Raw genomic sequence first — 23,652 nt, 5'->3', positions numbered from 1 at the left:
TTTTGCATACAATGCAAAAAGCCTCAACCATATAGCTATCAACCCGTTTGCGCCAAAGGTAAAAGGATCGTTTATTCAACCAAGCTTCGGTGAATTTATATTTCCCCATACCTCTAATATGAAATGTGTGGCTAGGTCAGAGGCTAAAGAAAAAAAATCCTTTGAGTGAAAATCTTTGTGCTTAAAATGACTGCGTTCAATTCATTAAAATGTTGCTGTGGAAGGTAGCACACACTGATTCTTTTTAAATACATGTAATACTGCACATGACAAAGTATATACAGGGTGTCCATAAAGTCTCTTTACCATTTCAAAAATTTATTAAAAATGCAATTGATTAGATATTTTATTCAGATTTGTTCTATTGTATTCAGCATTTATTAAAGTTTTTTTAACCTCTTTTAATACACTTCTACATGGGCACCCTTAGTTGCACAAAGCACATCAAGACGGTACTCGATTTTTTGCCATGTTCGCTGTAGCATAGCCTCATCAATTGTGGCAATGGCATCAGTAATCCTTTGCTTTAGGTCAGTAATGTCCCTTATCTTTGTTCGATACATGATATCTTTAACATAGCCCCATTGAAAGAAGTCCAGGGGAGTGATGTCTGGTGAAAGTGGCGGCCAAGGAATTGGCCCATCCCTTCCAATCCAACAGTCTGGAAATGTTTGATTGAGGAACCCACGAACATGCAGCCCCCAATGTGGTGGTGCACCATCTTGCTGAAAAATGATGGTTGGTTGAAGGTCATTCAGTTGTGGTGCCACATATTCAGTTAAAATGTCACGGTACACATTTGCAGAAATTGATGTCTCGTTGAAGAAAAATGGACCAATTATTCGATTGCACATGATCCCACACCACACGTTCACCTTTGGGCAGTGTGATAAAAACCTTTAATAAACACTAAATACAATAGAACAAATCTGAATCAAATATCTAATCAATTGCATTTTTTAAAAAAAATTGAAATGGTAAAGAGACTTTATGGACATCCTGTATATTGTCCAAACAGAGATTTTACCCAAAATATAAACAGTGAGGGTCAATAATATGTATATATAATAATATAATTATAATTGAAAGGCATTATTATTATTATTATGTTTAGGAAGAAATGTACACGCTGCAGTTTTGAGGCAAGAAGTTGTGCAGGTTAATTTAAGAGCAGGCAACTGAGGACCTCTGGGATTGAAAGCACAATGACTTAGCACATATCTCTCCAACCTGGAGCTTCTGCGGCGTAAGGTACCAGCTGTGGACCGGATGTTGATTGGCGCTGTTTGCACATGCGTCTGCAACACTCTGCACACAACCAAAGGAAGAAAAAGAGGAAGTCAGTATATTCGCTCAAACTGCAAAGTGTGTGTGGACTGGGGGCTAATGTGCATCTCTTGGCATTACTTTGGCTGGGCTGGCAGTGCGTTTCTTTTTGGCAGGACTGGCCTGTAGGTCGCTGGGATTGCTGGTGCTTTGGGCTCCCTCCCCCTTACAAGCCTACAAATCCAGCAGAAAAACAGCTTGCGATGACGCCCAAATGCGTTTTGGCAGGCAAACCCCGAAAAAAAAAAGCAACAAAAGGCAAAAAGTCCACTGAAGTTATTTTCAAAAGAGAAAGGGAGAAAAATAGACACGGATCCTCTGCATACACCGACTACATTTACATGCTTACAAATAAAGATGTATGAAAACACTCTGATTAAAATACAGCTTGGTTTCACACCTTAAATCTTAATCAGAACTATTGATTAAGGTCTTAATCAGAGTCTTTGTAGTGTGTTTGTGGAACGATGCAACAATAATATTGCATCAATGTGATTGCATGGAGTCGGGTCTTGTGGCTGGGTAAAATAAATTGTGTTAAAAAAAAAGGGGAAAAAAAGGTCTGTTCCTGAGCAGTATAATGACATTGCATGGGGAATATTATGTCTTGCAGAGCAATTGCAATGCAAGACTCGTACATCTTTACATGGAGTGCAGTGGGCCATAATAAGATGCTTGTCATGCTCCGTCATCATTTTTGCATCTGACAGACCCTTTAAAGATCAACACCTCACCGTCCCCTCTGAATCTACACCTCATTCCGTCCATGTCAAGATGCAAAGTAGACTACTAGCGCTACTCATTCTGATTCTCTGAGTGGCTGATGTCTCTCGTAGGAGCCGGATCTCTCACCTGCTGTGCCTGTGCAGCGTTCAAGGCCCCCTGCCTGGACGTGAGCTCAGCAGGGATGGGCAGGCTCCACGCCTCCTCAATACTAGGGAGCATTTTACTCTTATTCTGCAGACTACCTGGCTGTAGGTTACACAATTGAGCCTAGGAGAAATTGCGTCAAGACACACGTTTTAGTGTGGAACCGACAACACAACACAAATTGGGGAGAACAGATCACAAATGTTTTGTGAAATGAAGATGCTTGATCATTACAAAATGATGAGATGATTCATATCTTGGTGCTCAGATATGAAAATGATTTCGACTCGCTTTCACCAAATGACTCAAGAACTGGGTTGCGTGCAGCTTTTACTAAAGGAATACCTGCAGCAGCTTGATGCGTTGAGCGAGCACAGCGGTGTTGACACAAGCCTTGCTGCGCGTGGCATTGATGTAGCACTTGATGGCGTCATGCGGCTGTCCGCAGCTCTCATACAGCGTGCCCAGGTCCATCCAGGCGGCGGCGTGGTTGTGGTCCAGTTGTACAGCGCAGATGTAGGCTTGCAGCGCATCCATAGGCTGGTTCTGCTGCTGGTAAAGCACCCTGAAGACAACCACAAAACGGTGAAACTGCTGCTAGGTTTCTGAAAACGCTGATTCTCAGAATAATGAATAGTATAGATTTGTAAAATCCCTTTTGTACAACTTTTCTTTCCTCTTGTATTTTTCTGTATGAACGGAACAACATGAAATGTGAGGGACAAAGCCAACTCTTTCTGGATTTAGATGTGTCCGAAAATTGGCAGGATGATGCCTTATGAAGGGCTATCCTGACATAATGATGTGAATGTGGGATACCATGTTATTGTGTGAAGGCACAATAATAGGTCAGGAAATCCCTTGCTTTGCCATCTTCAATACAAAAGGGAAAGGTACATTTTGAATTTCCTGTCATGAGTCTGATGCAATAATTCTGCATCAAGGACAGTATAGGTAGTTTCTTCTTGCTCACCCTATGGAGCACCAGGTGTCAGCGCTGGCCTCAGACTTATCGATGGATTGACGATAGGAGATGAATGCATCCTGCACTTTGCCGATACTAGAGTAGCATCTGAAAGAGGAAATGGAGGAAGATGATGACTGACTATATTATGATGAAAAAAAAAAAAAGGAAAAATAGATTAATTTGGATACTTTGAAAATGCAAATATTGAGCTTTGCCGCTTGAACTAAATTGCGCTTTCAGATGTTCTTATGTTCTGGTGATGAAAAATGAGAACTCACTAAATTAGACCTATTGTACATTACAGTAATCCCTCGTTTATCGTGGTTAATGGGGACCAAAACCACCCGCGATAAATGAAAATCCGCGAAGTAGCGACCAATTAACATGTCTTTTTTTTTTTTAAAGTCCGCAAACGGTCCGCGAGAAGCTGCCAAAGTCAGCAGAACAACAGCAAGTCACATAGAGCAACATATACAGTACTGTACTCCATGTATATGGATTTTAAAAAATAAAATTTTAATGAATATGTTTGAAAAAATCTGCGATGCACTGAAGCCGCGATAAACGAACCGCGAAATAGCGAGGGATCACTGTACTTTTTTTTGACAGACACTTCATGTATAATGTTAGGTGAGATTAGCCACAAGCAAAAAGGCTCAGTCAACTTAGCTCCGAGGATCATTGGGACACACAAACACCTCCCCCACGATAAGGTGATGGCTCTGACAACACTGTGTGGTATTGAGGTACTTCATACAGGTACAGTAATTGTATTGAAGCAAGATTGTGTTACCATGACAACACTTGAGTTTAAAAGCTTTTTTTCTCCTCACCTGCCAAGAAAATACCAGGACTGGCCAGAGTTTGGGTCTGCTTCTAGAGACTTCTGCAGACACTGGATGGCATAGCTCTCCTTGGTGCCTTTATCCCCAAGCTGTTCCACCGTGTGATGCATCCAGCCTACAGGAGAGCAAAGAAAACAACTTAAAACCTTGAAGAACATTGTTCACATTGAACTTCGGCAGATTTCGAGCTGGGTGGAATTGATTGCTCTCAAAAAAGATGGCATATTCCTTCCAATAGGGCTGAACAATTAATCGAAGAAAAAGGGATTCATTCGCAGAACGGCATGGTGCGTTCCCAAGTTCCTGATGTTCTGAAAGTACCCTGAATGCACCATGTTCCCTATGTAGCAAGCGTGGAACTATGTGATGTTCCTAAATACAATATATACAATACATCCTGATTTATATGGCGCTTTCACAACAGCTGCAGATGCAACAAAGCGCTCCTTTAAGCTCTTATGACACCCCAATGGAGTATACTGTAAAACTTAACACACAAAAATAATTACACACAGTGTATACATTCAAAACATTTGTCATTTTTAGAACACTGCTTGATCTAATGCTAAAGTCAATGTCGTATCCAATTAAAATGCTAACGTGAAATTAGCGTCGACTTTAGGAGCAATATTCCTGAAAAAAAATTAATCTTCACACAAACGCTGTGGAAACACATACACACATTACGAAAAGACACATTACCTCAGAGTGCTATAAAACAAAATAGCATTAACAAATAAGACCTGCTTTCATGTCGAATTACACTACAGGTACCAGAGTGCTTTTACTGCAAACAGACCACTACTGCCTCATAATTACTACTCTCCAAAACCTGTGGCGAGATCCACCGATTGCCATGACAACCCAAGCATGCTAGATTGGTAATGTGTTTTACTAGAGGGTGGGGAGGTTGCTGCTGTCGATGGTGCGACCGAGAGAAGAACCATCCATCCATCCATCCATCCATCCATTTTCTAATCCGCTTATCCTCATGAGGGTAGCAGACATGCTGGAGCTTGGGCCACTAAGCGAGGTACACCATGAAGTAGTTGCAAGCCAATCACAGGGCACACATAGACAAACAACCATTCGTGCTCACAATCATCAATCCTAGGGACATTTTGGAATGTTCATTAACCTGCCATGCGTGTTTTTGGAAAGTGGGGGGAATCCGGAGTACTCGGAGTAAATCCACGGAGGCATAGGGAGAACATACAAACGCAACAAAGGAAGGCCTGGAATCGAACCCTACAACTCTGCACTGTGAGGCGAGCGTGCTAACCAGTTGCTCACCGTGCCACCCAGAGAAGAACATAGAATGCTAAATATGGCCGTCGATATAAAATACTACATCCATGCTTTATCGGCTACATAAAGCTTCCTCAGTTGCCAAGACATTCCTGATCAGTTCTGTGTGAGTAGTCGGTTTTAATGGTTTAAAAAAAAAACATTATTCTGCTTTGGAGGGAAATGGAAATACATATAAAAATGACAGAAACATCACAAAGCAGCCCTTCAAAACGGCTTGACGAAAATGTATTGTTTTATTTTATACAGTGTGAAATTACAATTAATCCACCTGTTTTTTTGTGGAGAACCCAGCAAGAGAGGATTGACATAACCATATGTTCTTTCAAATATCAACAAGGGATCACAGAATCAGATAATTAGATGATGCCAGCGCCAATTTCTGATTTGTCTATTAAAATATTTAATTGCTTTCAACACAATACAGCAGGAAGCTTTTGAAAGACAAAAGTACCTGCCTGTGTAAATGTCTGAAGATGGCCAATTCTTTAACCCAAGCTTTTATGACTGCACTACCTCTGGAAAATTGCAATATATGCACAGGATACATTAGAAGGGGAGGTCAACTCCAAAATGTTCTTTTCAACACCAATAGTCGAAACACAGCATTCTGATTCATATTTCATTTGTGGAATATGAGTTAAGCAGTAAAATCCACCAAGCTTTTAGCCATCTCAAGGGGCAGCCATTTAACCAGTTGCTGTCAACTGAAAATGAGTTGGTCAGGGCTAAGAGAATGACCAATCATGGCTCAGCTTCAGAAAACTGGTGAGCCCTGATTAGTCATTGGCACATTATTTAGGCACACATTGCCTCTCTAATCTCCGATTGAAGAGTGTGGCGCACGATGATTTGTTTCGACCGAAAAATAAAGGCATAAGATGGGGCCAGAGAGGGAGCATTTTTAAACAGATAATTTTAATATTCAACCATCAGGTCAATCAGACTATTTTAAAATATATGACAGTGTTTTATATATATATATATATATATATATATATATATATATATATATATACACATACACACACACACACGCACGCACGCACACTGAAAACTATGTCAGCGGTAAGTTGCTACTCACATACAGTAAGTGCCTGGGTGAAACCTATTCCACATTCAAAAACGCTTTGGAGATATATTCATTAAAAAAAAAACTTTCTTCACAATTGCATTGTGTTTATATATTCAATAAAGTCAATAAGTAATGGCATTATCAAGTATCGGTACATAGTAGCTACGTGTGCTCAAATTTAATCACTTGCTCTCAAACTCAGTTTGGAGGGGAAAAAATGGTATTGGTGCATCTCTGCGACAAATAAACTACCAAAGTGTCACTTCCCGATTTTCATCCACGTGACTGAGGTATCCAGTGACACTCACCAAGCTGTTGCAGTGTGGTCGCCTTCACCTGAGCAGGAAGATTCTCCGTCTGCAAGAGACTTTCATAAGCTTCTTTCGCTGCTCGGTACTTCTTCTGCAGGAGAACAGACAGAGACACGGACGCCGTTCCAGTCAAGACAGGATGGTGTGTTTTATGACACGAGGCATACAGACAAAAGAGCTCCTCACACTTGTAATGACCGTCTGGACAAACAAACTTGGGAGGGGGAAGGTCATAGAGGAAAAGGAAAGACCAGACTCAAGACGGCTAGACCATTAAAGTGTGTGATTCAGTCAGGTGGCCACTAACATCACCATGACAGGTGTATATGAAATGTAAAATGCTGCTTATTTTGACCTTACTAACCTGGCCCCTGGAATAAAGAAAAAATACCATGCAGATGCGGAGTATTTGCTTATTGACTAAAGTGGAGGAAAACACAAGATGATCCAAATGATTTTCAGCCCTATTTTATGTCAGCAAAGGTCATATTAACTGATGGTTTGAAAGCACAGGGATCAAAATCACGGCCAACTGGCTACATCCAACCCGCCACGTCAAACTCAAGGACTTTTGGAAGATGTTATCGAGCCCATTTTTTGTTTGAACAAACATAAAATTGAAAGTTAATGATTACCGTATTTTCCAGAGTATAAGTCGCAGTTTTTTTCACATTTTGGCCGGGGGTGCGACTTATACTCTGGAGCGATTTATGTGTGAAATGGTTAACACATTGTACACATCACATGTTATTTTCACATTAAACCGTAAGAGGGTGCTCTCGGCCTGTGTTGATACTTTCCACGTTGGCGGTCACTGAGAAAAACAACTGACGATGACTCTGACGGAAGCGACGTAGAAGAGGAAGCGTTGCATCTTCTACCTCCGGAGTTGGCGGAGCATGAAGATTTAATTGGATTTCATGATTTAAAGTGACGCTGATGGTTTGGTAAATTTGTTAGCATGCATTCACAGTTCGTTGTTTAAGCATCACGTAACATTAGCATATCGTACACTTATTCAGCTTGTTATTCTCTAGTTTTATTTTTATTTTAAATTGCCTTTCAAGATGACATGTATGTTTTTGGTGTTGGATTTTATCAAGTAAATTAACCCCAAAAATGCGACTTATACTCCAGTGCTACTTATGTTTTTTCCTTCTTAATTATGCCTTTTTTGGCTGGTGCGATTTATAATCCGAGCGACATATAATCCGAAAAATACGGTATTTGCCAAAAACAATATAGTTCATCAGTTTGAACATTAAATATTTTGTCTTTGTCATGTACTGAATTAAATATAGGCTGAACATTATTTGCAAATGGGCGGCACGGTGTTTGACTGGGTAGCACGTTCACCTCAAAGTACAGAGTTCGATTCCAGGCCCTGGCCGTCCTGTGCGAGTTTGCACGTTCTCCCCATGCCTGCGTGGGTTTTCTCCGGCTACTCCGGTTTCGTCCCACATTCCAAAAACATGCATGGGAGGTTAATTGATCACTCTTAAAGTGTCTTTTGGTGTGATTGTGAGTGTGAATGATTGTTTGTCGGAGCGCCCTGCAACTTGCTGTCAATGAGGTCCCCCCCAAGACAGCTGGGATAGGTTCCAGAACGCCCAAGACCATCGTGAGGATAAGCGGTTCAGAAAATGGGATTGATGGATGATTTGCAAATCATACTATTCTGTTTTTATGATGAACACAACATCCCAACTTCATTAGTTGGGTTGGGACACTTTTCTGTTGGTTGGCCGGGAGACAGCAGCACACGCTCGCTCAGTGGTGGCAGTGGCCGCTGCTGCCGAAGCAGGCAGGGGGAAACCAGGGGTTAGCCGACCTTGCCACGACCTTACTCGGAGGGCATTAGAAACACTACGTTCGCCAGAAGGCCCACCACCGGAATGTCTGCCTCCGTCACCACCGGGCTAGGGGAGCTGCTGGTAAGGCAGTGGTGGGGTGGCTGGGTGTGTCCCGGGGACGTCTTGGCCTCGCTGTTTCATGGCATAAGTATTCAATTTGGTGAATGTGAGGCTTTGTTTAGCGCTTTGGGGATTATGGTGTACATAAAGCACTGTAAAAGTACACTGGTTTTACCACTTGCATCAAATTGGATTTGTCAAATGTCTGTTTCAGAAAAGTATAAGGAGTACGCTAATAGCAAATTGGAATTTCAAAAGTGATTAATATATCCTGGGTACATCCTTGCATCGATCCATTTTCCGATTCGCTTTATCCTCACAAGGGTCGGGTGGCATGCTGGAGCCTATCCCAGCTGACGTCAAACAGTGGGCGAGGGACACGCTGAACTGTTTCCAATCGCAGGGCACACATAGACGAACAACCATCCGCGCTCACACTCACACCTAGGTACAATTGTGTGTTCCATTAGCCTCCTATGGAATGTGGGAGGAAACCGGGGTACCCGGAGAAAACTCATGCTGGCACGGGAAGAGCATGCAAGCTACACACAAGGAGGCCGGAGCCGGAATCGAATCCTGCACCTCTGCACTGTGAGAATGACACGCTATCCAGTCGACCACCGGGCCGCCCATCTTGGGTACAGTATACTGCAATAGCTAGTATGTAGCTAATCTATAGCTGATCACCCATTGCATATTTTCTCGATCGGAAGCAGTAACAGTTATGAAGCAAGAAGAACCAAAAGCAGGATAGAGCGAAGAACTCGTCTTAATTTCAATAGCCATTTTCTGAATTGGGAGTGTAAGTTGTCACAAATACCGTTAATATTATTGTGATACACAGGTATGATAAGCACTTCAAAATATATTGATAAAGCCACGTTTCACCGTTACTGAAACGGCAACAGAAGCTGTGTAAAAGAAAACGGCTGACTCGGGGAACAGTGAGGAATGCTTTTGGGGGAGGAGGGAGCCGGATTCTTATAAAATATGTATTCATGTGTTGTGTGGGATCGTCTGAGTAGATGTATTACACTTGCCTTCCATTTAGCGTGACCATACAATATCAAATTGCTGACAAAAAGGCTTAATTAGAGAATGTAAGCCCATTTTAAAATATTCAAGACCAAATATCTTCAATTAAAACACATCATCTGGTGACTAGCGTATAGCATTCAGGTTTTTTTTGGGGGGGGGGGGGGGGGGGGGACACCGAAAGGTTGTGCCTCTTACCTGAATCTCATACAAATGAGCAATGTGGAACTGAACTGTGGAGAGGGAGAAACAGAAGCAGAACAAAAAATGAATGAAAATGTTCTTGTTCAAAATCAATATTACATGCCCACCCCATGGAACTCGCAGTGGGAACAAATGGCATCCAGCATGGAGGGCAGATAGGAGGTACAGAGCGGGACAGGAGGGTGTATGAGTGTCGACATGTGATGTGAAAAGGCAGTCAGCATGTGCAGTGTGCATTTGAGATTTCGCAGCTCTCTTCTTCTGCTCGTCTCCTAGGCAACACCATTTTTAGGGAGGATACGGCAGCAGAGAACGGAATAATTTCCTGACTTTCTCATGTTTTCTCCATGTTCTCATGTTTTCTACATGTCGTGTAGGGAGGAGACGCTGCATTGATTGATTCATTCATAGCAAATTTGCAGGAAATGGTGAGTGGTCAGCGACTTACTTTCAGCCTTGGACAAAGTACAGAGGGTCGAGTCGATCAAAGCCAGCTGAAAATGCTGCAGAAAAGGGGAGGGGGAGAGAAAATTTCAATTTCAGTCAACCCCTTGTTAGGGTACTCACTGCAGTGTTACAATACCTAGAAGAGTGGAGTTACATACTGTAGTTGGTTGGCATCAAATCAGCGCTCTTTTACGTTTCCTATGTTATAACTTTTCAAGATTATCAAAATCAATTCAAACTACAGCATGATGGGAAAGGTACATTGTGTGTGTATGTTGGGAGGGTGCTCACGACTAACATTGGAATCCACTGACTGGCAAGACCAGCTTCTTCGTTTACAATTCAATGTTTTGAAGAGTACCAAAGTATGCTAACTGAATTACAGAACCATAACAAAATTAGGGTACGGTGTTTTCAGGATGGTGAAAGGAACCACTGGAATCAGTTGCTTGGTCGACAGACTATAAGCTCCTTGCATTAAAGGGTACCAATACAACCAATCTCAACCAAATTAACCTTTTGGGAGGCTACAATTGGGTTACCAACCACAATGGTATAGAGAAGGACGGCGCGAGACACACCTCAATCTTGTTGGTTGACAAACAGACTTTTTTCATTTCCACATTAAACATTTTGAAGGATACCACGCAGGTTTGCTGAGTGGAGATCAGAAGTCACCTCAGACAAGAGTACAAATGATCCCAACATTTGGCACTGTCCTTTTAGGGCACCAAATTTAGAACATTTTCATGTTTACAAGTTACAAAGTAAAATTATCAAAACGAACCAATCCAAAACACACAATTTTTTTGTCACCTGTTGTTGTGTTAATGCCCAAAGACAGTATATAGATTGGGTGCCACAGAATCAACACCTGAAAATGAATAACTGACCTAATCTATACCGATTTTTACCACCCATTGGTTGGGGAACATACTCCAGTGATATGATATTGAAATGCTGCCAAAGACACACCAATTGATGGACTGTCACAGCTCTGGTTTAATTTTATTTTTTTGAAGCCCAGACTGTTGGGGCACCAACCACAATGGTGCAGTTCCTAACGGCTAGACCCTCTCTTCGGTACATTACTGAAATCACAATTCATTGAATGGACCAAAAGTCCCACGAAAACCATACATCTTGTACAAAGTATTCCCAAAAAGTAGAAGGTAACAACAGTCATGGCTCACCTGTTTACTGGTTTTGGTCATGAGCCCGAAAGCACTGTGATGTCATTTTGATTTGGCAAGTGGTAAAATGAGAGATGGATAAAAACAGGTGCCTTTTGCAGCTTGACTTCCCCTTTCCAAAATACATGTTTTCCATGTAAAATGTGTGAAAATGTATGCTGCAATAAATCTTTTTATTTTTTGGCCACAATTTTTCAGAGTTTTTATTTTTGTTGCCCGGCCATGTTTTCATTATTATTACGGTCCCCAGTTATATATTAAACATACCAAAATATGGTCACTGATTGCATCCTATTGAAACTTCATGTACTTTAGCGTCCTGGACACCAACAACAACACAGTAGTGACATCAGTGAGTAAAAACAAAAGGCCTTCCATAACAGACCAGATTTGTTCGGCAACTGCGAACACGCGTCAAGAGAAAGTCAGCCATTTTGGCTCCGGTGACTGTACTTAAAACTCCTCCTTGTGTGTTCACCCCACTGTAAACATATGTGAACCAAGTATACAGGAGAAATGGGCACATTTTGGAGCTTTGCTCATCGCGTGTGGGTGGAGAATGGTGAATGGTTCGAGAAATAGCCATGAAAAATCCACCCAGCCAAATTTGGCGTGGGGGTTTGGGGGCCCCTTCATCGCTGCTTTGATGGTTTTTAGAATTGCCTGGCGGCGTGTATCAAATCCTCTGGAGAGAGGCCATAAATGGCCCACATGCCGTAGGCTGCCCACCAATACGTTAGACAATGCAAGCGTGGTGCTGTATCTGGGTCAGGTGGAGACAGAATACATTCTACTGGCTTCGCTCACTTGCCACTCAAGATTCACAGTTACACTCCGTATCGCAGATATTGAAACGCCAGGCATTTTATTCACAGAAAGGCCCGACAATGTCACAAGAGGCAGTGACGGCCACACAGATAATCAACAACCGGAATGCATGAGGGCCTGCGTCACCCAGCACGTGTGCACACAGAAGCGTGCACACACCAGCCTTAAATTGCCTCACAGACTCACAATGTTACTTGTCACAATCAGACATGCACAAAAGTGTTACCTATGTTACGGCGGCTCGTCAGCCTCCCCCAGGAAGCCTTTGCGCATCCTCCTGCAGATCCCTCCCGTCCTCACCTTCCTCCTCCTTCACACTTTGGCTGATAATGCGGCACTGACTGTTAGCTTGACATTCCACCTCCCTCCTCATATCTTTTGCCTTTCTCTCTCTCACTCGCTCTTTTGCTCACTGCTGTCTTACTTCCCTTTGCCCCCTCCTCCTCCTCTTCTCATCTACTCTGGTGTCAGTGATTGCTATTCAGCTGCAGTGGTCGGTGCAGCGAGAGAAAGAGATGACACAGAATATTACCTCAAAGGAGCTACACCAGCTCTGGTTTATTTCCCTAAAAATAAATGACGCACCTCATGCATCTCATTTGTTACATGAACTGTCACAATCACTATTACAAATGTTAACCCACGAGACATAGCACATATACCGGTACATTTATTCACACTGACAAAACGCAAAGCTGTGAGGAATGCACTGTAAAAATATCCTGAGAACAAAACTTCAATTTCATCACCATTCCGGAAGCAGAGGACATTGGCACATTTGGGAGCTGCTCCATTGGAAAATTCTCTTTTTAGTTTTAAATGGTAAATCACTTCCAGGATCCATCCCATCACTGTGGCCGAAGGCAAAACCCATGAAGCCTTTCACCAGCCTTGGTGCAGTTAATTCCTGCTGCCTGGGACCTCTGTCACCATTTTGAGCTGCTACCCCCCCTCTGTTAGATGGCTACTTCAGTCGTCAGCTTCCATCCTGTTGGCTCAGGTGATCCTACTTTTTCCATCTGCCACGTTATGGTGGATTTTGCTCCTCCTTTTCTGCTTCACCTGTCACAGCTTGGTGGCCACCTCCAATGGTGGCTCCTTTCCGGCTTAGGTTTTGGCAACACCCTGCTCATCTGTGCAACTCATCAGGCTTGGCTGTCGGATTCCTTCTCTGGCAGTGACCTTCGCTTCAATGTGGGACCACAGACTTGTTTGCCCTCCTCGCTGGGTCGACCGTGGTCTCTACTAAGAACTTGATTGCAATTCCGTGGCGTTGGACAGTATCCTGTGTTCTGCACTCTTACTGTTATTTCATTATCATTTGTTTGTGTTTATTTTAACTTTAAAGGGTCTTTAGGTGTCCAGAAAAACGCTACATAAATTTGATTTACTGTGATTAACCACAGAAGCTAAAGTAGCCGGTGTCCTGCACATCTTGACTCCAGGTTCCATGCTGTCATCTCAAACAGCACACAAAGGTGGACTCAAATGCAAGACAAAAGTCATACAAGAACCAAATCAAATTTCTTTGGTCACAAACGGTAATCAATGAGTGACAACAAATGTCGAAAATGACTAGTGATCTAGCGACGTGTTCTGATTTCACTTCAACCTTCAAACTGTTGAAAATTCACAAACTCCAAATGTTGCAAGCTTCAACGTGCTGTTTAACTTGGGAGATTCTGCCGTATGGGGCACACACTTGTTACCTCATCTTCCATTAGCTAAATAGACACTTGCTAAATGATGGGAGTCCGTTTTATACAGTATTGTGACGTCATCATGCAACATTTACAACATCATAACTCAGTGTGGTTACAACTAATTGAAGTCACTTGACACCTTGGAATTTGATCCTGCACCATCGGTGACAAACTGTACAGTATTTGTGCTTAAAATACATCCATGCACTCCCTCAGTCCAACATCCCATTAACTGCAGTCTTTTCGGAGTGTCTTGTTTCAATCCAAAGTACTTGAATCCCATGTGCTGGCTAAGTGGATCATTTGCACAATGTGCGTGCGTACATTTGATGTGAAGGTGTGTGATGCTGGCATTGAGTCAGAACTCAGGGCTACATTCAAGGCTGATCAAGGAGATGCAAGCACGTGCCAACATGCCTCGCTCGATAAAGTGCAGCCAAGGTGTTTGCACGGACACCGTTATGCACTATTTCCCTGTGTTGTTGTATTGATTTACAGGTAAAAGCAAGATTAGCAATAATGATATTAAGTCTATGCATGTTCACGGTAATTTTCTGGTCTTGAACAAACCCGAAATGAAGAAGGAGCATTTTATATCTCTCATTTGATCTTGGTTCACTTGAGGTGGGTATACACTGTGTGCTCGACACAAAATCTAAAAATTAAAGTGATCACCAATGAGGTGCGTAGATGTTCATGGGTAGTTTCAATTTATTGCTTATTTAAAAGGATACCAATTAAAGTATTAGTGTTGTGGAATGTTTTAGTCCTATACTGAAATATTCTGCTCAGTTTTTAAACATTGTTTTAAACAATGCTCAATCATACTTCACATGCAGACATAAATATATACATATACATACAGTACATAAATATACTGGACACATATATATGTACCTGTATACACATACACATTCATAAATATACACATTGGCACGTACGTGCGTGCGCGCGCACGCGCACACACACACACACACACACACACACACTTTAGGCCAGTGGTTCTGAACCTTGTTAGAGGTACCGAACCCAGCCAATTCATATGCACGTTCACCGAACCCTTCATTACTGAAAAATAAAAATCTGATTCAAGAAGTGTTTCTTCAGTCTTGCCGGTGCGAGACTCGAGTTGCTCAACTTGGCATGGCAAATCATGCAGATTGGATACAGACTGGATGCTCCTTAAGTAATTGACATTAAATTAGACTCATTTAATTACTGTTGTACTGCGATAAGAAAAACTGTTTGCAACCACGAAAACTGTTGCCGAATGAACCCTGACGAATACTCAACATTCACTACGTTCACAAACACTCGCAAACCTTTCCGCATGGTGGGATATGGACTGAAAGGCTGACAAAGAGTAGCAAAACAAGCGACACATCAAGCAAGAAGAGAGATCGCTAAGCTAATGTGAAAGAGTGTGAAATGCTCGAAGGCGGAGAGCAACCAGCTATGAAAGGCAAATTATCAGGCTCAGAAAATGTCTAGAGAGAGAATAACAGCTACACAGTAACCACACACCCTCAAACCTGAAGTGAATCACAATAAATTACAATAAAAATATTCCAAACCTGCCCGAACTGCACTGAAATAATCTAAATCCCAAAAAACAATGGCAGAACCTTTACACTCAAATTGTGATCTTGCTGATCCAAACTCAATCCAAAATCCAATGGTGGTCGAACTAGACTTTTAAATTCCGATGCAAATAATCCGACGGTGACTTTGCTTTGTACAAAGTCGAGAGGATAATATGAGGCCTAAGATCAAGTAGCAGGTAGTTCCCACCGGGATACATCTAGACCAGTGTTTTTCAAACACTGTGCCGCGGCACACTGGTATTGTCAGTTACTCTTCCATACCGGCAGGTAGCAGCAGCTAGCTAATAGCCTTGTGCTTCAAGACAGGAGAAGTTTCTGGCGCGAGGCAATACAGCGAAAGCTATCTTTCATTTGGATTTACTTTTACCGGAGATGCAACGGCACCAACAACTCCGTTGTGCTTGTATGTGGCGAAAAGCTCTCCAACAGCGCTAAGGTCCCAAGAAAGCTTAAACTCGATCTCCAAACAAAACACCCTTCACTTCGAAACAAAAATGTGGAGTATTTTGTTCGCCTGCGTGATCACACAGAGAAACAAGCAACGTTCATGAGCCCGGTAAGCAAGTTAAATGTCGCTGAACTTGTGGCTAAAAAAAAAAAAAAAAAGTCCCAGTGGCAATGCAAATGAGACATTCTGACCCAAAGCGGCTAAAGAAATAGCCTGACTGCTGTAAAAACTAATAACAGAGAAAGACTGAGAGCTGTGGAGGAACAGCCTCGTGTGTCTTTCATCGATTGCTGCCAGGATATCAGATCTGTGTTCATCCAAACCATTTATCACACTGAGTGAGAATAAATATGAAAGATTATAAAATATTTGATTGATGTTTATTTGATTCCTATCCAAGGTGTTATAACATTATTCTTCAATGTTAAAAAACAATTATAATAACAATATAACAATACAATATAAATTGTTTCAATAAGTTTTTTGCCCCATTTTCAGCTAGTGGTGTGCCGCGAGATTTTTTCAATGAAAGAAATGTGCCTTGGCTCGAAAAAGATTGAAAACCACTGATCGAGATAGTGATTGTCTGGACATCTCACTACTCAGCTGTCAGAGGACGATCACAGTGGGGGGCTTCCCTCAGATAGATGAGACAGATGATCAAATTGGTCTTTGCTTATCTGGGAGGTGACAAGGCCTCTGCGACTGCACACCAGGCCAACGCGGTTTTATCATACAACCAGACATGCAGATAGCATAAACCAAAGACAAAAAAAATAAAAAACATTTCCTAAGTGCAACAATTGTTGCAGGTTGTATGAAGGAAGGATAGCACAAATTAAGTATCGATGTAATAGAGTGGCTGTACCTTTAAGCTGGACTCGTGGTCTGTGTTGACTTTAAACATGAGTCCCAGTCGCAGGTGAATCTCTTTAGCTCGGGAGAAACTGGGATCAATGTAGAGCACCTCCTGAAATGCCTTGATTGCCCTGCAAAAGATGATGCGTGTTGATTATCAACTGGTAAATATGTTGCAGGATCACCGAAGAGATATGCGAACAATATGCTTCGCATTCGAGATGCAACAATTGATCGATGATTCGGTAACTAATTCATTATCAAAATTATGAAAAGTATTTTATAAGACAATTAAGTAATAGCTCAGAGATAGTGTTTAACTTCAAACGTCCAAATCTTTGGAATTTCAGTATTCTTGGATTTCTGCAGCGCTCCATGAAAGCAGACTTTTTATCTTTTTACATTAAAAAAAGGTATTCATAAGTCTGCTAAGCGAAGCAAAATTTGGATAAATTAGAATAATAACAGAGCTGACATCCTATAGAAATTCACTCTCAGAACATTTTACCTTAAATGCTAATCACGCTAAAATCAACGCACTGGAATTGCACAACTTAATATTTGTACTTCAAAGAATCATTCACCAAATGATATCTACTTAGCACTGACATTTCAACAATGCACATACACAGATGCACAGTTTTTTTTTGTTTGTTTTCTAGTCTTTTTTTTTTGTAATGCTGTTTAGCTCCTTCGGGGTTGCTAATTATTTGAGATCTCAAAATTCCATACTTTTTCTAGACTCTAATTTCCAGACTTTTCGTGGGGGGAAAAAATTGAAATTTCAATTGCCATCAAGTTGCTATTTATATATTCTGTCAAAAACATCAATTAATGTAATTTTGTAATATAATATCCATCCATTCATTTTCCGAACCGCTTAATCCTCACGAGGGTCGCGGGGGGAGCTGGAGCCTATCCCAGCCGTCATCGGGCAGTAGGCGGGGGACACCCTGAACCGGTTGCCAGCCAATCGCAGGGCACACAGAGACGAACAACCGCGCTCACACACACACACGTAGGGACAATTTAGTGTGTTCAATCAGCCTGCCATGCGTGTTTTTGGAACGTGGGAGGAAACCGGAGTACCTGGAGAAAACCCACGCAGGCCCGGGGAGAACATGCAAACTCCACACAGGGAGGCCGGAGCTGGAATCGAACCCGGTACCTCTGCACTGTGAAATTGACGTGCTAACCACTGGACTACCGGGCCGCGTAATATAATATAATTAAAGCAAATATATATTTTTAAGATTTGTGTGAAGAATCTTTTCTCACGTGATATGTACACAGGAAATGAGTACGGTTTAGCGTGGACACATAACGGTTAGATGTGCGCGACTGAAAGTGTCGACCATCACATCAGTCGGATGAGCAGACGCAACCGAAGGTGCACCGAGGTTTTTGTGGTGATACTTTTGTACAAGCTGTCGGAGATTGGACCGCGATCTTTTCCTTCTTTGGAAATGCGCAGCCAGTTATTTGTGTTCATTGTACATTTACGTAAACCTATTATGTACGTCAGTTTGTTTTTACTTTGCTTTGCGGTATTGTAGTTATAACAGTTCGATGGTGAAATTGATGTCGTCTGTAAAGACAGAGCCATAAAATTCATCAGTGACAAAAGACCGACGGTGTTGTGGTATATATCCCAGAAAGGAGTGACAGAAATAATTTGGGGCACGAGTAAAGAGATGTACAGGTATATCATTCTCAAATATTATATTAGAGTTATATGCCATAAACTCGGCAAATAATTTCTAGAAAATTAAGGATACGTAATATTTCGAAAATATTTGAAATAATCTATTTATAGACATAATGATGTGGCACTCCTACGGGAATGTACTTCATCGGCAAAGATGTTTTTACCGTAAGTCGAAATTGTTTGTTTTCTTCCATGATCGTCGTGCAATGACAGAGGAATACTGCAATTCAAATGCAATCCATTGTTATTTTGTTAGTTTGGCTATTGTGTATAATTTAGAATATGTTATTTTGATCATTGTCAGAAAAATACTGTTGACGGTCATCTGTAATTTTGATGAAAATAAAATTCAGATTATTATAGAACAATGTTGTTGATTAACAAATGTATTTAGTGTCAATTGCATAGACCATTTGGGGGGCGGATTAAGAAATACTACACATGACGAATGATTTTGAACACCGTTTAGGCATTAAGACCTCATGATGTCAGCACTGTCTGTCTGGATAAGTGACTGGATTTAAGGTCCAAATCCCTGAGGTGAGAGGCTTATAACAATGCCATGACATGCTGATGTATATGAAAAGTGGGAGATTGATCAACAAGCCGGCAGCCATTTTACACACTGAAGACAAATTTACAAAGAGATCCGGCGTTTATCTTCCTGTACTAAGTATGCATATTTTTGCTATTTACGGGCCGGCCCAGTCCCTGTACCTCACGAATCATGGCTGATTGGCTGTTCTCTGAGTTCTGAGCAACTGTGAAGTCATTTTCAGTCAACAGCAAGTGGCAAAATGGCCGCAGCTTCAGAAAAAAGGTGAATCATGATTGGTTGGTACCCGAGTCCTGAGCAACTGTGATGTCATTTTCAGTCAACAGCAAGTAGCAAAATGGCCGTCACCAAAGATGGCTGAAAATGGGTGCATTTTGCTGCTCAATTAATATTCCACAGATGCAATATAAATCAGAAAATAGTGTTGAGACAAGTGGAGGCACATAAAAAATATTACTGTAAAGAAAATGTTGGGGTTGACTTCCTCTTTAGAATGTGCACTGCAAATTACTCGTCGTGTTTGTTCCATCACAGTTTGTGCAAGTCAATTTCATTCCAGATTTTAAACAGGCTGAGACCTCCTTTTCTTGCTGCACCCAGCCACAATGCATATTTGTGTAAATGCTCAAAATTAATTCCAAAACAACAGAATGCGGACAAAGTAAGCCACGAACCAAATAGCAAAATTCTGCCATTGTCCCTTCACTGCCATCTTCAGGCTCCTGTGTCAATCAAGCAGTCTCTCTCAAATTTTTGGGCACTCTGAAATGGGCTGAAAGCCTTACAAAAACAACAACCTTCCATAAATCACTTCTGAGTTTTTCACGGGGTGAATTTTAAAGCTTACACCATTTTTATAGGGCATGCAACCTTTTAACATAAGTGCCAATGTCCAGCCCAATCAAGGGTCCCTTTAAAATGACCCAATCTAACTTTTGTCACAGCAATGGTCCTTAAGGTTAAAAAAAAAAAAAGAAAGAGCTGTATTTCTGGCGTGTTTCATCTATTATCCTCACACTAACAAAACACACACCAAAGGAGAAACGTACTGCAGCTTACAAATAAACCTCCTTGCATTTGTCGCTGTAACAACAACAACGGCATGTTAGCTGGAAACCCTTCTTAGGCAATTCGCACGCACGCAGGCGCACACACACACATACACACGCACGCACACACTTTGAACTCATTGCTCCCATTCCCTCCACCTCCTCTTCACGGACCCTCCCTCTCTTCCATCGCTTTGCTCCGCTATCGCCCTCTCCTCCCACGCTGGCAGAGCCTGAAGAGAATGCTTGGGAAAGCTCAGTAGTGTCACCAAGTGCGAGACAAGACTGCAGCTAAAAGAGGAACGAGGGTTATGGTCACATTGCAAGATTCAGCTACAGCTTTCTGATATTTGTCAGTCATTCATTGTATGGGATGATTTGCACAATTACAAAAAGAAGACCGCTTATCTCCAGAACTATGAAATTCAACTCTCACATTCACACAATCCAAACATGCAAATAGTAACGTTGTCGCCATTGCTACTGTTACCGTCCTAGCAATTACTGCAATAACATCCCATCGCCTCAACTTGGTCTTCACAGAACAGTGAGACGCAACAATAGCCCCTTTTACATGGGCTTTTCAAGGACACACAATGATGTAGTGGGGTGGAGGCGGCAAGCATTCCACTAATATTCTACCATCAGATGAAGTATTAGAGCTGTAAGAGAGCTGGGATGGTACCCATGTACATGGTAAATTCATGGGATGGCAGGAAAGGGCTGGGAAGATTCAATATCACTCATTGCTCTCGCCACGTGTCGCTGTCTGAAAAACAGGGATGGCCCCAATCTTTTTTTTTTTTTTTTGCACATGGGCCTGAGTAAGTCACTTGAGTATCTACTGATAGAGTCCCGATCAGATGCCACAGCAATGCATTACAGGAAAAATAAACCCAAAATATCAAAACCCTGTTTTATTTTAAAAGTGCAGGTATTCTTTATCTGATGTTTTCAAATGTAATCTAATAAGTATTTATTCTAAAAACGTATACATTTAGAACATTGCATCTACTCACAGACGCTGACGTGTTTAGGTCTTCACTCTCGCGACAAATTTGTGAAAATGTGACGCGAATCAGCCAGTCCCTGTTCATTTTATTTTCGAAGAAAACCAGAGAACCAGTAAATATTCATCAAATATCCACATGCTGTCCTCAGTTACGCCTTTCCTCTATATAAGCAGCGTGTCGGCACAACAGTCAGTCAAGCGGACCCCTCATCATCAAAGTCACACAACAGTATTCACAGATTTTGCAACTAAAGTGAATGCACAAGGCAACCCAAATTATTGGGCGCTTCGTCCATTTTGGAGAAAATGTAAGACTTCAGTGCGCCTTCTGGTTGTGAAAATATGGTACCTTACATTTCCATCACATACTGACTGCTCCAACGTCAACATAACACAATCCTGAGATCATGTTCAATTACTAATTTCCATTAATCCATTATCTGACCGCTTATCCTTAACACACAAAAAAATATTGCAAATTAATCACGCTGTCATTGATTAAAATTCATTAATTAATAGTAATACAGTCCCTGCTCACCTGCGTTAACAGCTAGTGGCTAGCAGCCGACGGGACTACTTTTCAAAAGCGGGTTAATCAGAGAAAATGAATGTGCCCTCTAACTGCTGACGAGACACAGTCCCAGTAGGTTTCCAGCCAATAAAAAGTGTCTCTTTTTTCTTGTTTTCGAAAATCATTGAAATTACGGCCCGAAACCGAAAATGTACCATAATTTGGAGTAATTTTCCTCAGAAGATTTTCGGGCCCATTAGGCCATCATTAATGCCGAACCCTGTCAACATGTTATCCATAACTTTGACACTACTATGATTGTGTACATGCTAATTTCTTTGTGGCAAGCAATTTATTTCATCATGTTGAAACTGGCTAACGCGTTGCTTCAAAAGATGATGATTGGCCCGACCAGACATATTCATATGGCAAGATTTATTTGCAGGATTACACTCCCGCACTGGCGAAAATCCACTTGTTCACAGGTTCATATAGAAAAAGAAAAACATTAGTTCGTACTTACCACTGAAATGCATTGTAATGGAAGTAGACCAAGCCGAGCCCGTATAAAAAGGCAGCATTCTGGGGGGGAATACAAACAAAACTTTCTTTTAATTTAAATTAGTGCCATTTGGTTTCACTTGAAACAAAAAGCATAAAAGTGAGCATTCGTGGTGACGGTAATAATTCAGCCACACCGGGGTTCTAGATGTCCAGGACAAGGACTGATTTACAGTTGTGAGTTGGGACACGCCACTTAAGAGATTTAAAAAATCAATGTCATGTCGAGTATTTTTAACGAGCAAGAAGTAGGAACTGAGTTGAACTGCCCGAGGGAGGATCTGTGCTTCCTCTAAAACCTTCACCATCCCTGGCCCAGGTGGCAGCTTGTGCTGCGTTATGTCCATAATCCAAGCGGAGTCCGCGCTCATGAAAAACAAAATACTGGCATATCTGGACACTCACCTTCCAATAGTCCGGCTGTAAACTGAAGTACCGCTGGTATGCAGATAATGCTGAGAAAAAAAGACAGATGCAACTTCACAATGGTCAATGGAAAGAAAAGCAGGTTGTCCAAAACATTACACAAACAACAAACCTTTTGGATAGTCCTCCAACAGGAGGTGGAAATGGCCAAGTTGACAAAAAATATCAGGATCTACTTTCCCTTCAGCTTTCGGGATGAGGTTGTTATAGCAGCTAACAGCCTAGATAGGAGAAAAAGCATTTTTCGTGTTAGTGGACCAAACTACAATTGTGACCAAGAAATTAGACTGACGGTCATAATAGTGACGCAATTTCAACTACGTACAGTATGTCAGCAAACTGTGCACCACGTCTCACCACTATTCTACCATAATACAAAGGTGCCTTGAGAGACTGTGCCGTGAAAAAGTATGTGCCCCCTCTTGTTTTCGTTTTTTGCATATCTATCACACACAAGGGTCTCACATCATCAAACCAAATTTAATATCACTCAGAAACAATCCAAGGAAATATAAAATGCAGTTTTCAAATGACAATTCAATTTATTAAAGCACAAAATAATTAACCTTTCTAACCCTAAAATGGAATTGCCCCCCTTGTTAAATCTGAAAGTCACTGTGACTAACAAATTTGGGAAAGGTGAGTTTAATTTCACAAGCCACACCCAAACCTGATGACCACCATACTTGTTGAATCAAAAAATCACGTAGATTGAATCTGTCCGAGAACGTAAAGTAGGCTATAAGATCACAATAACCAATGCATCATGCCACAATCCAAAAACATTTCAAGAAAAAATGAGAAAAAAAGTGACTGAAATCCATCAGTCTGGAAAAGGTTACAAAGCCATTTCCAAGGCTTTGGGACTCCAGCCAGCCATTGTCACGGCCATTA

At 41.6% G+C, this 23,652-nt stretch overlaps 1 protein-coding gene across 4 annotated transcripts in view; it reads right to left on the bottom strand.

The window, feature by feature from the left end:
• The window catches only part of kdm6a (lysine (K)-specific demethylase 6A), a 49,257-nt gene that overhangs the window by 15,989 nt on the left and 9,616 nt on the right, over window positions 1–23,652 (bottom strand). Inside the window, exons 3-15 of one of the 4 annotated variants that reach the window (XM_086123127.1) lie at window positions 22,871–22,979; window positions 22,738–22,787; window positions 22,295–22,353; window positions 16,946–17,066; window positions 10,303–10,357; window positions 9,849–9,883; window positions 6,700–6,793; window positions 3,997–4,123; window positions 3,170–3,268; window positions 2,542–2,761; window positions 2,179–2,319; window positions 1,408–1,500; window positions 1,231–1,308 (exon numbers count right to left, since the gene is read on the bottom strand). In XM_086123127.1, coding sequence (XP_085979253.1) covers window positions 1,231–1,308; window positions 1,408–1,500; window positions 2,179–2,319; window positions 2,542–2,761; window positions 3,170–3,268; window positions 3,997–4,123; window positions 6,700–6,793; window positions 9,849–9,883; window positions 10,303–10,357; window positions 16,946–17,066; window positions 22,295–22,353; window positions 22,738–22,787; window positions 22,871–22,979 — 1,281 coding nt within the window. Of the gene's footprint in view, window positions 1–1,230; window positions 1,309–1,407; window positions 1,501–2,178; window positions 2,320–2,541; window positions 2,762–3,169; window positions 3,269–3,996; window positions 4,124–6,699; window positions 6,794–9,848; window positions 9,884–10,302; window positions 10,358–12,548; window positions 12,741–16,945; window positions 17,067–22,294; window positions 22,354–22,737; window positions 22,788–22,870; window positions 22,980–23,652 lie in introns of those variants that run through there. The other 3 variants (XM_086123128.1, XM_086123129.1, XM_086123130.1) reach the window with 3 other exon arrangements.

This window comes from Hippocampus guttulatus, chromosome 11, assembly GCF_054856545.1.
Source record: "Hippocampus guttulatus isolate MCC_2025c chromosome 11, RoL_Hgut_1.0, whole genome shotgun sequence".
Taxonomy (NCBI): Eukaryota; Metazoa; Chordata; class Actinopteri; order Syngnathiformes; family Syngnathidae; genus Hippocampus; species Hippocampus guttulatus.
Note: the sequence above shows the minus strand (reverse complement) of the source record. Positions and strands in the feature narration are given on the sequence as shown.